Source organism: Polychytrium aggregatum (genome assembly GCF_025602895.1).
Source record: "Polychytrium aggregatum strain JEL109 chromosome Unknown BJ171scaffold_14, whole genome shotgun sequence".
Classification (NCBI taxonomy): Eukaryota; Fungi; Chytridiomycota; class Chytridiomycetes; order Polychytriales; genus Polychytrium; species Polychytrium aggregatum.
Genome location: NW_026516216.1, coordinates 878116 through 892573, shown reverse-complemented (window position 1 = coordinate 892573; position 14458 = coordinate 878116). Strand labels below are relative to the sequence as shown.

The following is a 14458-nucleotide window of genomic DNA, read 5'->3' as shown; positions in this document are numbered from 1 at the left end:
GTGTTGGCCCTGACATTGTCCTGCAGGGCATGGCCTCACCCAACATGCCACCTCTCCTCTCAGCCATGCAATTCAAGAGGCTGATCAAGAAGGACACGTCGTTCCTCTGTGTCGTGCGTGAGGTCGACGACACCGACCAAGCCGGTCCCGGTCCCCCGCCTGTGGTGACCAAGCTGCTCGACGAGTACAAGGACGTATTCCCCGACCAGTTGCCACAATGCCTGCCACCCCAACGCACCGTCGATCATCGCATCGACATCGAACCAGGCTCGTCGCCTCCGTCAAGACCGACGTACCAACTGTCGCTGACGGAGATGGACGAACTCAAGCGCCAGTTGGATGACCTCCTCGCCCATGGGTTCATCCGCCCGAGCCAGTCACCGTATGGTGCACCAGTGCTCTTTGTCAAGAAGAAAGAAGGTGATCTCAGGATGTGCGTCGACTATCGCGCACTAAACAAACAGACCATCAAGAACACCTACCCGTTGCCCAGGATCGACGAGTTGATGGATCGTCTGAGTGGAGCAAAGGTCTTTAGCAAGATAGACCTCCGCTCAGGCTACCATCAGATCCGCATCCACGAGGATGATGTCCACAAGACCGCCTTCAGGACTCGCTACGGACTGTACGAGTTCCTAGTGCTGCCGTTCGGATTGACGAACGCACCTGCCACGTTCATGCAGCTGATGAACGATGTGTTCCGCCAAGAGCTCGACAACTCTGTCATCGTGTACCTGGATGATATCCTTGTGTACAGCAAGGATGAAGCGACCCATGAAGGTCATGTCGCCCGCGTGCTGGCCAAGCTACGCGAGCACAAGTTGTATGCCAAACTGTCCAAGTGTGAGTTCTTCAAGAATCAAGTCCCGTTCCTGGGACACGTTGTCTCAGGAAGAGGAATCGAAGTCGACCCCGCCAAGGTCAAGTCTGTGGTCGAGTGGCCGCCGCTCGCATGCGTCTCTGACGTGCAGTCGTTTCTCGGTCTCGTCAACTACTACCGCCGATTCATCCCCGATCTGGCGCGCACTGCCGGTCCACTCACAGACCTACTCCGCAAAGAGTGCCCCTTCGTGTGGGACCACCCACAACGCCAAGCGTTCGAGACCCTCAAGCACGCCTTGACGAACGCTCCTGTCCTCGCTGTGTTCGACCCGAACACGGATGTCTCCGTGCACACCGACGCCTCCGACTTTGCGGTGGGAGCTGTTTTGATGCAGGAGGGAAGGCCCGTTGCCTTCGAGTCGCGCAAACTGTCCCAACACGAGATCAACTATCCCGTGCACGAGAAGGAGCAGCTTGCGATCATCTACGCGCTGCAGAAGTTCCGAGTGTACCTCCACGGTACCGCCAAGCCCTTCAAGATTGTGACGGACCACCAGTCACTGCGTTACCTCGACACCAAGAAGAACCTGAGCCGACGCCAAGCGCGATGGATGGAGTTCCTCGCCGAGTACAACTACGAGGTTGTATACCAGAAAGGCAAACTCAATGTGGTGCCTGACGCACTGTCCCGACGCCCCGACTACCAATTGGCGTCACTGTACGAGTCGACTGTCAGTGTCGACAACACGATGCTGGATGTTGTCCGAGACAACATCGCCAACGACAAACAGTTCGGAGAACTGTTCCGAAAGGTGTCTAAGCTCCCCAAGGACGACGAATCATCCGAGTACACAGTGCGTGATGGCCTGCTCCTCCTGAAGAAGGACAGCCGTGTCTGTGTGCCGGACATTCCGTCGTTGAAGACCAAGTTGCTCCAAGAGGTCCACGACTCGCCCCTCGCTGGACACTTTGGAGTCGAGAAGACATACGACCGACTGGCCAAAGTCGCATACTGGCCTGGAATGAAGCGCACCGTCGAGAAGTACATCGAGTCCTGCCATACCTGCAAGATGGTCAAGTCACGCACGACCCGAGAGCAAGGATTGCTGCAACCCCTGCCTGTTCCCGACCGCCCCTGGACCAGCATGTCCATGGATCTCATCACGCATCTACCGACGACCAAGTTGGACCACGATGCAATCGCTGTCTTTGTCGACAGGTTCAGCAAGATGGCACACTTTGTGCCGTGCCAGACGACATGCTCCGCGCCTGACCTTGCACTGCTGTTCTTCAAGCATGTGTTCAAGCACCACGGCCTCCCAAAGTCCATCGTCAGTGATCGAGACCCCCGATTCACCTCCTTGTTTTGGACAAGTCTGTTCGACCATCTCGGCACCAAGCTGAACATGTCAACCTCGCACCACCAACAAACGGATGGACAGTCCGAGCGGACGATCCGCACCCTCGAGCAATACCTGAGGACATACGCCTCGACCAGCCAAGACGACTGGGACATACAGCTGAGTCATGCAGAGTTTGCATACAACACCGCCAAGTCGAGCACAACTGGCTTGAGCCCCTTTGAGGCGCTCTACGGATTCCAGCCTGATGTTCCCACCTCCTTGACACTGACCGAGTCCACGGCTGGATTGCCTCCCAAACCAAGTGCCTTTGTCAAAGATCATCAAGTCCGACACAAGATGATCGCCGACGCGCTCACGGATGCGCAACAAGTGATGGCGAAGTACTACGACCGCCGACACCAGGATGTCTCCTTTGAAGTTGGAGACCTTGTCTACCTGGACGCCGACAACATCAAGGTCCCCGAAGCCCAGTCAAAGAAGTTGTTGCCCAAGTACCGAGGACCGTTCAAGATAGCGGCCCGACCCAGTCCCCTCAACTACCTGTTGGACTTGCCACCTGGAAGCAAGCTCCATCCTGTCTTCCATGTGTCCAAGCTGCGTCGCCACACGACCCGCAGTCCAGCACAGTTCCCCGACGCCGACGAAGGTGTCCCGGACGACGCACCACTGGAAGACGACCTCGGACAATACTATACTCAAGAATATGAAGTCGAAAGGATCGTGAGGCACAAGAAAGTGGCTGATGGGTCACTTCGGTTTTATGTCAAGTGGGTTGGTTACCCACACTCGGGCAACACATGGCAAACACTGGAGGACTTGTCCCATGCACCCGAGGAGCTGAGTAAATACGGTAAACACCTCGAGGAGCCCCAAATAAAGAGCACACGCAGGGCTCCTCGCAGGAAGCCTTCTTAAGTGTGGGAGTGTAGGAGATGGTATCTCCGACGCTGTGCTGCGCGTACTGCGCGTACTGCGCGGCGCAGTGGGTCGTGACCTGTGCTGCGCTTTGCGTTTTCACGCACCGCAGGCAGGCCACCGCAGGGTATACCTGCGGGTTGCCCCCGTTCCCCCCGTTTGTCTGGAGTTCGGTTTTATCGTGAATAAACGTAAGTGCTCCCCGAGCTCACCCGTCCGCTAGAGTAGCCTAGCACCGCCCTGTTCTGCCCCGTCCTGTCTTGTCTTGTACCCCCTCCCTCCCCGTCTTGCCCCAACGTCCCAGTAGTGGACGTTACACTGTCTTCCATGTGTCCAAGCTGCGTCGCCACACGACCCGCAGTCCAGCACAGTTCCCCGACGCCGACGAAGGTGTCCCGGACGACGCACCACTGGAAGACGACCTCGGACAATACTATACTCAAGAATATGAAGTCGAAAGGATCGTGAGGCACAAGAAAGTGGCTGATGGGTCACTTCGGTTTTATGTCAAGTGGGTTGGTTACCCACACTCGGGCAACACATGGCAAACACTGGAGGACTTGTCCCATGCACCCGAGGAGCTGAGTAAATACGGTAAACACCTCGAGGAGCCCCAAATAAAGAGCACACGCAGGGCTCCTCGCAGGAAGCCTTCTTAAGTGTGGGAGTGTAGGAGATGGTATCTCCGACGCTGTGCTGCGCGTACTGCGCGTACTGCGCGGCGCAGTGGGTCGTGACCTGTGCTGCGCTTTGCGTTTTCACGCACCGCAGGCAGGCCACCGCAGGGTATACCTGCGGGTTGCCCCCGTTCCCCCCGTTTGTCTGGAGTTCGGTTTTATCGTGAATAAACGTAAGTGCTCCCCGAGCTCACCCGTCCGCTAGAGTAGCCTAGCACCGCCCTGTTCTGCCCCGTCCTGTCTTGTCTTGTACCCCCTCCCTCCCCGTCTTGCCCCAACGTCCCAGTAGTGGACGTTACACCTCGCCTCGGTCCACCCTCGCCCCGTCCGTTAAAGTCCTGGTTCCGGGGAGTAAGCGTGACATTGCCGAAGACATCTCCAAGCCGTACTTCCGAGAGGTCTTCGTGAACTTCGGGTTAGCATGAACAATTATATCGGATCAAGACCCACGGTTCAAGTCTGCATTCTGGACGGAACTCAACAAGATCCTCAAGACCGAACTCCGCCTCGCCTTTGCGTACCATCATGAAGCCGCCGGTCAAGTCGAGCGCTTTGTTGCCACTGTCGTCGAGGTGTAACGAACGGGGGACGGACTGGGGACGGAACAGGGGACTATCGGGGCACGGGACGGGCGGGAAGCGGGCAATGACGAGTACGGCAAACGGGCGTATATTCAGGGAGATGGACCAACGGGGCGAACAGGAAGGCGAGATAAATAGAAGACTCGTCTTGCTGGGTCCTTCCGGTGCTGGGGCTTCACCCTTTATATATCGTGAGAACCCAGCAAGACGCGGTGGGGGTAGTGGTGGGGAGTCTCCTCGCTCGCGTGCACGACCCAGCCCTCGCGACATGTGGCGATTGGACCGAGTCGTCACACGAGGCGATTCGGTGTTCGATACTAACCTTGGGATCGGACTGGATGGAACAACTTCCGTACATCGAGTTCGCTCTCAACAACAACACCCCCTCTTCAACTGAACACTCACCTTCATTTCTCATGCATGGCCAACATCAGAGGACCCCCGCAATTGCTGAAGTTATTGACGAATCAAATCCACTCCGAAATCTCTTGACCAAATGAATGCGACACTCAGCCTCGTATCCGACAATCTCAAGAAGGCGCAGGACAAGGCTCTCCACTATGCCAACCTGCGCAGAGTGGACATCACCTTCGACCTCGGGGACAAGGTCCTGATTGACACCTCAGCTTATCACTTCAACAACGACGACCTCAACCCGTCAAAGATAAAGATGCCGTATCTTGGCCCATTCAGAGTTGTCGAAAAAATCGGATCGACGGGATACAAGTTGGACCTTCCTGCAGCAATCAAGTTCTCACCCGAGTTCCCGGCCGCCGCATTTGTCCCTTACCGACAGCCTTTCCCCAACCAACAGGTCTTCGACAATCCAGCTGCGGATGACCAAGACGAGTACGAAGTCGAAATCCTCCTCGCCCACAAGATCAACAAGAGATACAAGAAGCCAACCCGACGACATCAATTCCTCGTCAAGTGGCAAGGTTACGATCCCAGCTGGAACTCTTGGGAACCACTTGAGCTCCTGCTTGATAATGCACTCGAAAGCGTCGTGGAGTACTCCGAGTCTCACCCGAATCTTCCAGAGGGTGAGACACTGGCGACGGCTCTCCAAGAACACCAAGCGAGTCAGTAAAATCGTGCCAACGTCGACCTCAGCACGGTTTTCTTGGGGGGGAAGTGAGGGGTTGACCCACTTGTGAACATGACGCGGGAGACCACTCGCGTCATGCCTGCAACATGTCCACCATCGCGCCATTAATTATATCACTTCCCACGCTCCGACACACTCCTCGACCAGAGTCCGCCCCCTCCGTTTCTTCCCAGTCCAAAACATAAATGACCCTCGGCCCGAACTCCAGGACGAGAGGGGGGGGGAACTTTTGACGGGGATCTTCGACCCATGTTTTGAACATTGAATAAATCTCCTTCAACCTATTATGTTTCACTGGGTTCTCCGTCACGGATCCCGACCACCATCCAGTCGACGTCACTCTGCTTCCGAAGGGGGGGAAACACACTTTTGACTTTGATTCCATTCCATAGACCATCAAACCCTTCCACCCAAACCCAAAAAAATGCCTTCTACCAGAATTGAACTGGTGACCTTCTGCTTACTAGGCAGACGCTCTGCCAACTGAGCCAAGAAGGCTCGAATCCGACGACCCGGAGTCGAACCGGGGACCCTCAGATTGCTCATTCACTACAGTCTGATGCTACTACCAACTGAGCTACCGTCGGCTTGTGGCGGATTAAACTTTTCCATTATATAAAGTTTTTATGATCCATATCCGAAATCCAGATTTCCCACTCTCTCCACCACACTCATATCTACATATACTTTGTCCCTTTCACGACATGAGTGTTGTTTCTTTGTTGCATCATTACCTGCCGACAGCTCTCAGACCTGACATGACCACACCTGCTCCAAGTAAATTCTCCTTTCCTCATTCCACTGTTGGGTTTCCCATCAAGAGGTCAACATTCGCAACAAAAATACCTTCACTGTGTTCTTGGATCGAGTATAGCAGAGAGGTAAGCACTATGGTCGAACCATCCTCGACAATCGCCGACTCCAAGCACATTGTATCAAAATTGCACATGGATTTCCCCCCCCCCACATCACTCTCGTCTTTCCCCATCATCCCTCCTGAATTCGGGACGATCATGAGACCCAATATCTTTTGGCGAGCATCCATCAACATTCTCCAAGAATGAAACAAAAAGCAATAAACTGGAAGAAAATAAGGCAATGGTTCCCAATGTGTAAATGCTATCGAGTGACGACTACAGGAATCACGTCGGCTTTTGCTCCTCGGCAGGTCTCCGCCTTACAAGCCTCCATGCCCATTCTCTGGATGCCCCGTGAAAAAGTAGTTGATGTTTGTTGTGATTTTGTCAAAGACGCTCTGTCCTCCCGCTGGAGAAGCCGAGGGTAGACTCACCGCCTAGGATTTCAAATATCCAAAAGTATCAGATTAATGTGCCATGCAGAACACCACTTCACTCATCGTCAAGTCTGCGTCATCCTCGCCAGTTGGAAATGCATAGAGCTCATTGACATGCGAAAAGCCAGACACTCAGAGGGCTCATAAAGACTGCGCTTACTCCTTGGTTGGTGATGAGCTTGAGTCTTAGCGTCTCTGCCTCGTCGTCAGTCATGTATGAAAAGTTGAGGGTACTTCCCTCTATCCGCTCATAGACAGATTTTTCAGAGGAAGACGCCTGAGCGACTTGGGCCGCCAGCTTCACAAAGGCATGTCGATCACGCACATATCTAAGACAAATCATTAGTGTCGCTCGAGAATTATCGCATCATATCAGCGGATATTCAACGCGAAGCCCCGACACTGAACTCACGTTCTATATGCCTCCTTGTTCAAGCAGTATTCCTCTGATGATTGAATCGATATGTCAGAGATCACGTCCAGCCGATTGCGGAGTATGGTGCTTGATAAATCACCCCGAGCCACAATCGCCGGACTCCCATCAATTTTTAGGATGGCCGAATGCTGCTCGCTGATGCCCAAAGGCTATCGGTGCTGGTGCGTCATTTGGCCGTCGTTGTGGGGTGATTGAGGTCGCCAACATTATCCTTGCGGGCACCATAACTCCACACCACTGCCAAGTGTGCTCTCAACGCCCACTGCACGATTCACAGGATCTATAGCCAGAAGCTACCTTGCAAGTTTTGCAGCACCGCATCCTTGAACGAGTTTTTGATATAGTGCAGTATGTGACAAATGTTGTCGATTCGGGGGCGCCAGGTGGCAAACTGCTGGTCCAAGGAGAATCGGCCATCTTTCGAGACAAGCGGATGGAATAGCGATGTGATGAACTCGACCCTTGGAGGGGCGTACGGGTACTGCTCAGGGATCTCGATGAAAAACTTGAAAACACCTTCTTTGTAGTATCCTCTGTGGATAAAGATGACCCCGTACCACTCTGTTTGGGAAAGATCGGGTCGTCGCATTGTCAACAGCCGAAACCAGTGGAACAGCCTGCTTGCGGGACCATGCCTGACCGTATATGTTGTCGATAGAGGGCATCACATAGACTCCTGTCGGGCAGTGCTCGGGCTCTCGGAGATTCTTGCTGTGTGTTGGAAATGCGGGACGAGGTCGCCCAACATGAGCCCAGAGATTTGAATGATAAGTCGAACGTTTTCGGCAGGCCCCAGGAGTGCAAAATGCCTCGATGCATTGCCCAGCGAGCCGAGTTCCGTACTATTCAATAAGGAGCTCATATTTGCGAAAGTGGTTGGAGTAAAACTCAAGTTCATGTGCGCTGGTTGGCTTTGGTACTTCGGGGATGGACATGGCGGTGGCAAGATGCGAGCGAGAGGTGCTGGCGGGTGGGGCGGTTGGCACCAAGATCGGAACTGGACTGGCCGGACTGGCGCTCGAGGTCTGATTGTCTTGCCACCCTCGTGCCCCACCCTGCGATCTGCCATCGGGGTCACGGATCGCTTGTCCACATCCGATGCCACCATCAAGAGTGGCTCTCTCAGATGGCCTGGGCAAGGTCTGCACTCACACTGTGCGCCTGGAGGTTCGAAAATTTCACAGCCCCATTGATCGATCTGCGGCGACAGACCTGTCCGTTCGACGCCATCCTTTCGGCATGAACCAGGCAGGTCGATTGATAAAGTTAAACCTGCTAGGATGGTATCCGTCAACAGTTTATTGATCCAATCTATCATACTCATAACCGCAGTGACCCGACCATGAGGATTTGTGAAGGGCGAGAGGGTGAAATTTGCCACAGAGAGGGCCCTGGATGGGCGGCGTCGTTGGAGTGTAAGGTTTGATGGCTTTCTTGCGCAATTACTTGGCGCCACCGCTGCAGGCCGAGGATTGGAACGAACATTAGCATGAATCATGGGAGGCGAACGGACGTCACAAGGCACGAAGTTGCGGCTGGCGACCATCATGAGCCTCCAGCGGGATCGGCACCAGTCATCACGGTTGAAAAAGTACAAGGGTTCGCAGGAATTCCGCGGTAATGAATGTAGCAAGGGTTTTAACAATAGAGAGGAGAGCAAACAAGCGATGGTTGAACAAACCTGATACATACACAATGATGTTGTTGATGGGAATATGGATCAGCTTGACAAAAAATCCAATAAAGCCCATGAGGAGGAATCCAATGGCAACGGCCCTGGAAATCTGGATGAACTCTAGAAGGATCGATGGTGATTCCCTCGTTAATGAAATGGGTGCCTTTTCGTCTTGCCATTGAGCAGATCGCCATGGAGAAAGGGGGTTAACGGAGACCCACCTCGGCGATCGGGCTTTGTGCATCGGTTCATGAACTGGATGCTGTCCTTGGCAAACTGCTGGGGACCTTCCATTACTTCGGACAGGTTTTCCGAGACGGCAGAGGAGGGTTGAGCGTCGGCCATGCTGGTGGTGTGGGTGGATCGAGGAAGGTGAGGGATGAGGAGACAGGGGATTGCAGATGCGGTCGAGATTCGTGTTTTTTTGCACCGCCCTGATTTGGACGACACAACCGCGCCGGCTGCAGCCGGCTCCAGCCGGGATCGGTGTGGCGCGCGATGATTGGCGGACGGCTGTGTCACCCTGGCTGCCCAGGACAGCCCGGCTCCGTGATGCCCAACCCTTCATCCGAATGTCTTCGATTCCAACGGGCCGCAGATGCCGGGCAATCTGGATACCGAGGGGCAGTTGCTGCTCGGCTGAAATGGCACCGTTAGGCAATGTCGATCTGTATACTAGCTGTATTTGTATTCGCAGTTGTCTTTTCGACCCACAACTCCGTCCGATGTCTGAATGAGGGCTCACCGTTTCCACCACGCCGACGCCGGGACTCGGATGTCATTCGCAGCATTTAGCTGATGGCATTAGCGACTCTCTGGCTGACTTCAGCGCTTGCGCTACGCACGCCGATTTCCAGGGTGACTCCAGATGCCCCATCAAGAGCCATTCTGCAGCGGGCTAAAACCGGAACACCTCCGACAAACGTTCCTGCAATCAACAGGCCATGTGTTGCCGCCTTGTCTTTGACAGTTCCCGTATTTTCGCAGGCGCACATTCCCAGGGACTGTATCACGTTCGATACAGCAGCTGGGCGAAACAAGTTTGGAGTGGAGGTGTGTGAGCTGCGAGTCGCAAAATCAAGACATGTTGCGTCCTATACGTCTTCATTTTACCTTGAATGCTGCTGACGGCAGTGAGCGAATATGTCTCCACTGCTTCGGCCTCCTTTCCAAGCCCTTCCCAGGCCTTGCGGAACTCTGGGACATAGTTGGGAATCATATAGTCCGCAATACTCAACTGGACGTCATCGAGCTGATGAAAGTACCCGGTCGTTAGTAGCCGCTTACCGAGCCCTGGGTGCGTTCGGTAGTGCAGACTTACAGGATATTCGTCTTCATAGCCCTCTTCGTCAGGTTCGCCGGTAGCAGGATCGCAGTCTTTCACAATAAACTTGAGGACGTTCGAAAAGGATGCTACGCAATCATCCATGCAGGGACGCCGTTATGATCCAAGTCTTGCCGTCATGACCCATGTCTTGCCATGACCAATTCACACGCCCGTTCCGCGCGAGAATTTCGACATACCGGTGGGGCAGATGTTGTCTGGTCGGCGGTAAACCACGTAGATTGATCCAGGTGTGTCATACGGCAATCTATCGATTGGAATCGAGAGCTCGTACTGGAGGAGAGCAATGGCTTCCTCATCCTCAGTTGCTTCCAGATTCATTTGGATGTGGACGTTTTCAAGCAAAATATCGTTCAAAGTATTGCGACATTGAAACTAAAATCGAAACGGATTGATCAGCTTCGATACGCAGACGGTCGAGCAGGCGGCAAGACGCAAGAAAGCGTCGCCTTATCATAGTAAATTTCGACAAAAAAAAAGTCTTACCTCGAACACCAAATGTTTGGGGAAAACATGTCGAACACAGGCAACCAGATACTCGGTCTCTGATTCTGTCAACTCAGTCACCGAGGAGCTCTTGAGCAAAAGACCGAGATGCGACAGCTGAGGAATCTTCTCCATGGCTTCAGCGTATGCCGTTTGTGGATCCGGCTGGCCGCTGGCCGCCGTCGCCTGAACTGCTCTCTGAGCACCCGAGGAAGACGGGAACGAGCTCGCGCCAGAGCTCGATACAAGGCCCGTGATGCCGGCGTCTTGAATAGCGGCCGATTTAGCTCCTGTGGAGCGAAGGGTTGCGGAAAGAAAGTAGGTTGGATTGTCAGCAGCAAGCCAAATGGGATATTGCCGACAGGCATTCCAATCGCCGCAACCGGAGCATTTCCGACGCCCCCTGATCGCTCGCCCAGTCGCGGGTGGCGCACTGCAGCGTCGGTATCATCCTTACGGGCACGCTCTGCCTTCTCCTGCTCCTTCGATATGACTGGAATGGATTGAATATCGAATGGCTTCGAGTGCTCTGACGGAGATTGCACGTAGTGATGCAAACTACGTTCCAAGGACGCAAGGGAGAAGGTCGACTCTAGATCCAATGATGGCCATGACGTTGGATTCCAACAGAATGCTGGTAAGATAGCCGCACAGGCATTTCAACGAGACTGGATCTCGAAAAGTCGACGTGAGCACGTAGCCCGAGAGTTGCCTTACCGTTATCCAGGTAACGCTTGGAAAGCTCGGAATCGTCGAGAAGGCGTAGGGCCATGGACGCTCGATCGCGAACTTCGTCATCGACATCATCCAGGCATCTAGATGACATGGGTGGTGTCAGCTTCTGTTTAAAAACAGTACTTGCCCGCGTAGAGCACAGAAGGACAGGATTACCTCGTCAGGAGAACTTTGATGCGCTCGGTCAAATCCCCGCAGTGGATCGCAAACTTGACCAGAGCAGACACAGCGGCTACACGGACAGTCGCGTTTTCAAGAATGACTCGGTTGTAGATGTAGCGGATACACTTTGAGGGCTGTGATGTCTTTGGACCCTCCGATCCCAAGAGGTGGAGAATACGGACAGCCAGCTTGGTGAACTCACAATCTTCGATAAACTCGCACAGATGGGACAAAGCTGAGAAAAAAAAATGGGAGGGGGCGGGAGCAGGACGCATCAGCTTGTGCATCAGACAGGTGCTTGATCCATGAAGCACAAGTTCGAGGCCCATGTATGATGTAGGTGCATAGTACCCCACGGCGGGCGAGCATGGTAAGACTTGTGAAATGATCAGCTCACCATGTTCTTTGGACTCAGGAATGTGGTAAATGATATCAAAGATTGCCTCCACAATGCCGCGCTTGTACTCGTATCCGCCTTCTTCGCGCAAGGCATTGGCCAAAAAGTTGAGCATTAGCTGCTGCTTTGTCGGAAACTTGAGGCAGAGGGATCGTACAGCGTCGATGACGATGATCTTGAATTCGTCCGAGATCTCAGACATGAACCCCGTGATTTGCTTCATGAGACGATCCACGCTGGCTTCGTTTCCGGTCTGCGATAGCGATAGCAACTTCGTCAGTTACGCAAACGGTGGACAGTGTATAGCCGATATATCGCTCGGGTAACTACGCAGCAAGCCTAGCAAAACAGACCTTTAAAAGGGTTGTGATAGCAAACGTGGCAATGCTTCTGTTCGAGTTTACAATGAGGTTCTCCATGTCGAGATTGCATGGACTGACAGCAACGGGGTTGGTCATGGCCAGCTTGCTCAAAGTTCGAATGGCCGCAAAGCACAGGGTGGACTTGTGATTTGAGAGCATGAGTTGGAGCGCTGGTAGTTGGGGTTGGAAGGGGGTTATATCATGTCAAACAACTCTTTGCCCACCGCCAGGCTGCCGGTACATTGGCATCAAGCGCTGCCTACCAGCAACAGCCGGGAAAAGCTCCTTGTTGCTAACGTCCTTCAGTCCACAGATGGCTCGGGCGGCTTCATATATCACCATTTCGTTCTTGTGACGCAGAAAGTTTTCCAGCAGCTCATACATAGCGGACCTATATGTAGGCCAGATCACAGCAAAACCGGATCGTTGATGTGAGCAAGATCCACTCTCGGCTATCCTGCCTTTCCGAGGCGAGCTTACCCCCAACGGCATCATACAGGTGGTTGTCGATGCCAGGAGAGGTGGAAGAAGCCAAAAGGTCCAATGTGTTCGAGCGGTTCAGTCAACTGGTCATGCGGCCTACCGATCAGCATCGTCGTCCTCCATGACCTTGGCAATGTATCGGATTAACATGCAGTACGCATAAGGCGAGCGCAAAAGTCCCTTGGAGTAGTTGCGGATCAGCTTGATAACGGCCATACGATCGTGCTGTCGGATCTGATACATGAGGCCGAGGGCATGATACTGGGTAATGATACCCTTGCTATTGATGGCCTCTTGAACTTCGTTTGCCCATCGCTTGACAACCTCCTTACTGATTCCAAAGATGTGGTGCGCAGAGACGAGGGCGGCGCTCGAGACACTGGGGCTCTTGTCAACAATCGCTTGCTTCAGGAAGCGCTCGATGCCTTGCAGCATGGATGCCTGTGAGATGCCATTTGGATCATACAGTGTGACATAATCATAGAGTTGGTGGCGGTGAACAGATGCACACGGTTTCGATCGCTCTCGGCGGGCAGCAAAGCTTCAATATGACTGTGTCTCCTACGTCGGTAATTTTGCACAGGGCTCGAATCGAGTTGGCCCTATATATCACATCTGTTTTGGCGGTCATGTCCTTGGTCAGGCTCGATGTGATGATGAATGTGTTCTCGGCAATTTTGGAGAGTTCTTTGATCAAAAGATAAACCATCTGACGCAGTGCGATCTGGAGCAGTACAAATTTGGTTTGGATGGATGGAGCAATGTTCGAATCAAGATCGTCGTAACATCAGAAGGCTATGCTCCTGGCTTACTTGCGATGAAACTCATGGCACGCAAATGCCAATCTTGGGCCGATTATCTCATCGTTGCTTTCGCAAAGTGCTGCTATGGATGCAACGCGCTTACGTCGTTCGACTGGAACAGCTTTGTGATCGAAAAGAATGCCTCTGTTGCTTCATTGGTGGCGAAGGTCTCGGATTGATAGAGCAAGTATACAATCTTGGTCAAGATCAGCCGACACTTTCGGGGGTTGATAGGCGTGACATTGAATGCTCGAGCCTCTTGTAGTACAACGCTCTTGTCAATGTTGTAGAAGACCCCAGCGTCGCCTGTTTCACAGTTAGAAATATAGTCGTCAATGACATTCTCCTCGGGCCGACCCCTGGGCTGGTGCGGATCATTATTCAGTCGGCCCGCCAGCTCGCCGTGCTGGTCGGGATCCATCATCTGCCTCGCTTTCCGGAAGCCATGGGGCATACCAGAGTCTTCGTCCTTCTTGAATGAGTTGAGCATGGTGGCCGATCGACAGTATCAATCCGAGCGGCTGAAACAGCAAGCGCGAGACAAGATTCCGGCGACCGAGCTGCCCGAGATGGCGGGTGTTGGCTCGCCAGGGAGGCAGCCGGTCTCGTCGGCAGGCTCTCGGCAGGCTCTCGGCAGGCTCTCGGTCCTCTCGCCTCTTGGGCCAATCGGCTCGGGCACTCGCCACAGCAATTAATTGGCCCGCTAATGAATTCATCGTTGGCGACGCGCTTTTGGGCCCCCAGCGAGCACAGGCTTGTTGCCAGAGGGCACGGCGAGAGCGGCGGCTCGGCAGCTTCTCGGTCTGGCCGAGA

The 14458-nt window shown here is 53.7% G+C and overlaps 3 protein-coding genes and 2 non-coding genes across 5 annotated transcripts; all 5 read right to left on the bottom strand.

Moving 5' to 3' along the window:
* Positions 1–5892: 5892 nt before the first annotated feature.
* Positions 5893–5965, bottom strand: BJ171DRAFT_t116. Its single transcript has one exon. It is a non-coding gene; the product is annotated as a tRNA-Thr (tRNA).
* Positions 5966–5970: 5 nt separating this feature from the next.
* Positions 5971–6054, bottom strand: BJ171DRAFT_t115. The gene has a single exon. It is a non-coding gene; the product is annotated as a tRNA-Tyr (tRNA).
* A 342-nt stretch (positions 6055–6396) lies between these two features.
* Positions 6397–8187, bottom strand: BJ171DRAFT_501216 (ubiquitin-conjugating enzyme/RWD-like protein). Its single transcript, XM_053110661.1, has 6 exons — positions 8041–8187; positions 7838–7908; positions 7495–7758; positions 7174–7207; positions 6922–7090; positions 6397–6761 (listed from the first exon to the last, which is right to left on the bottom strand). Exons 1-6 carry the CDS (start codon positions 8130–8132, stop codon positions 6645–6647), a joined length of 747 nt encoding a protein of 248 aa, XP_052967784.1. The 5' UTR covers positions 8133–8187; the 3' UTR covers positions 6397–6644.
* A 271-nt stretch (positions 8188–8458) lies between these two features.
* BJ171DRAFT_501215 (secE/sec61-gamma protein) lies at positions 8459–9277 on the bottom strand. Its single transcript, XM_053110660.1, has 3 exons — positions 9094–9277; positions 8890–8992; positions 8459–8655 (listed from the first exon to the last, which is right to left on the bottom strand). The coding sequence occupies exons 1-3, from the start codon at positions 9215–9217 to the stop codon at positions 8640–8642; spliced, it is 243 nt and encodes an 80-aa protein (XP_052967783.1). The 5' UTR covers positions 9218–9277; the 3' UTR covers positions 8459–8639.
* A 255-nt stretch (positions 9278–9532) lies between these two features.
* BJ171DRAFT_598353 (adaptin N terminal region-domain-containing protein) lies at positions 9533–14261 on the bottom strand. The gene is made up of 15 exons (XM_053114837.1): positions 14102–14261; positions 13749–13951; positions 13408–13566; positions 12943–13283; positions 12623–12750; positions 12351–12529; positions 11998–12250; positions 11595–11835; positions 11421–11518; positions 11161–11295; positions 10704–10993; positions 10397–10592; positions 10194–10285; positions 9986–10124; positions 9533–9899 (listed from the first exon to the last, which is right to left on the bottom strand). Exons 1-15 carry the CDS (start codon positions 14133–14135, stop codon positions 9664–9666), a joined length of 2724 nt encoding a protein of 907 aa, XP_052967782.1. The 5' UTR covers positions 14136–14261; the 3' UTR covers positions 9533–9663.
* Between the last annotated feature and the right edge of the window lie 197 nt (positions 14262–14458).

Coding starts and splice junctions, on each gene's coding strand:
- BJ171DRAFT_501216 (XM_053110661.1), bottom strand. CDS start 8,132: ATGTCCATCCCCGAAGTACCAAAGCCAACCAGCGCACATGAACTTGAG. Junction 7,208..7,494: donor GGTGCTGCAAAACTTGCAAG/GTAGCTTCTGGC, acceptor TTCAATCATCAG/AGGAATACTGCTTGAACAAG. Junction 6,762..6,921: donor AGCTCATCACCAACCAAGGA/GTAAGCGCAGTC, acceptor TTGAAATCCTAG/GCGGTGAGTCTACCCTCGGC.
- BJ171DRAFT_501215 (XM_053110660.1), bottom strand. CDS start 9,217: ATGGCCGACGCTCAACCCTCCTCTGCCGTCTCGGAAAACCTGTCCGAA. Junction 8,993..9,093: donor CACAAAGCCCGATCGCCGAG/GTGGGTCTCCGT, acceptor CGATCCTTCTAG/AGTTCATCCAGATTTCCAGG.
- BJ171DRAFT_598353 (XM_053114837.1), bottom strand. CDS start 14,135: ATGCTCAACTCATTCAAGAAGGACGAAGACTCTG. Junction 10,994..11,160: donor GGAGAAGGCAGAGCGTGCCC/GTAAGGATGATA, acceptor TTCGCTCCACAG/GAGCTAAATCGGCCGCTATT. Junction 10,125..10,193: donor GCTATGAAGACGAATATCCT/GTAAGTCTGCAC, acceptor TACTTTCATCAG/CTCGATGACGTCCAGTTGAG.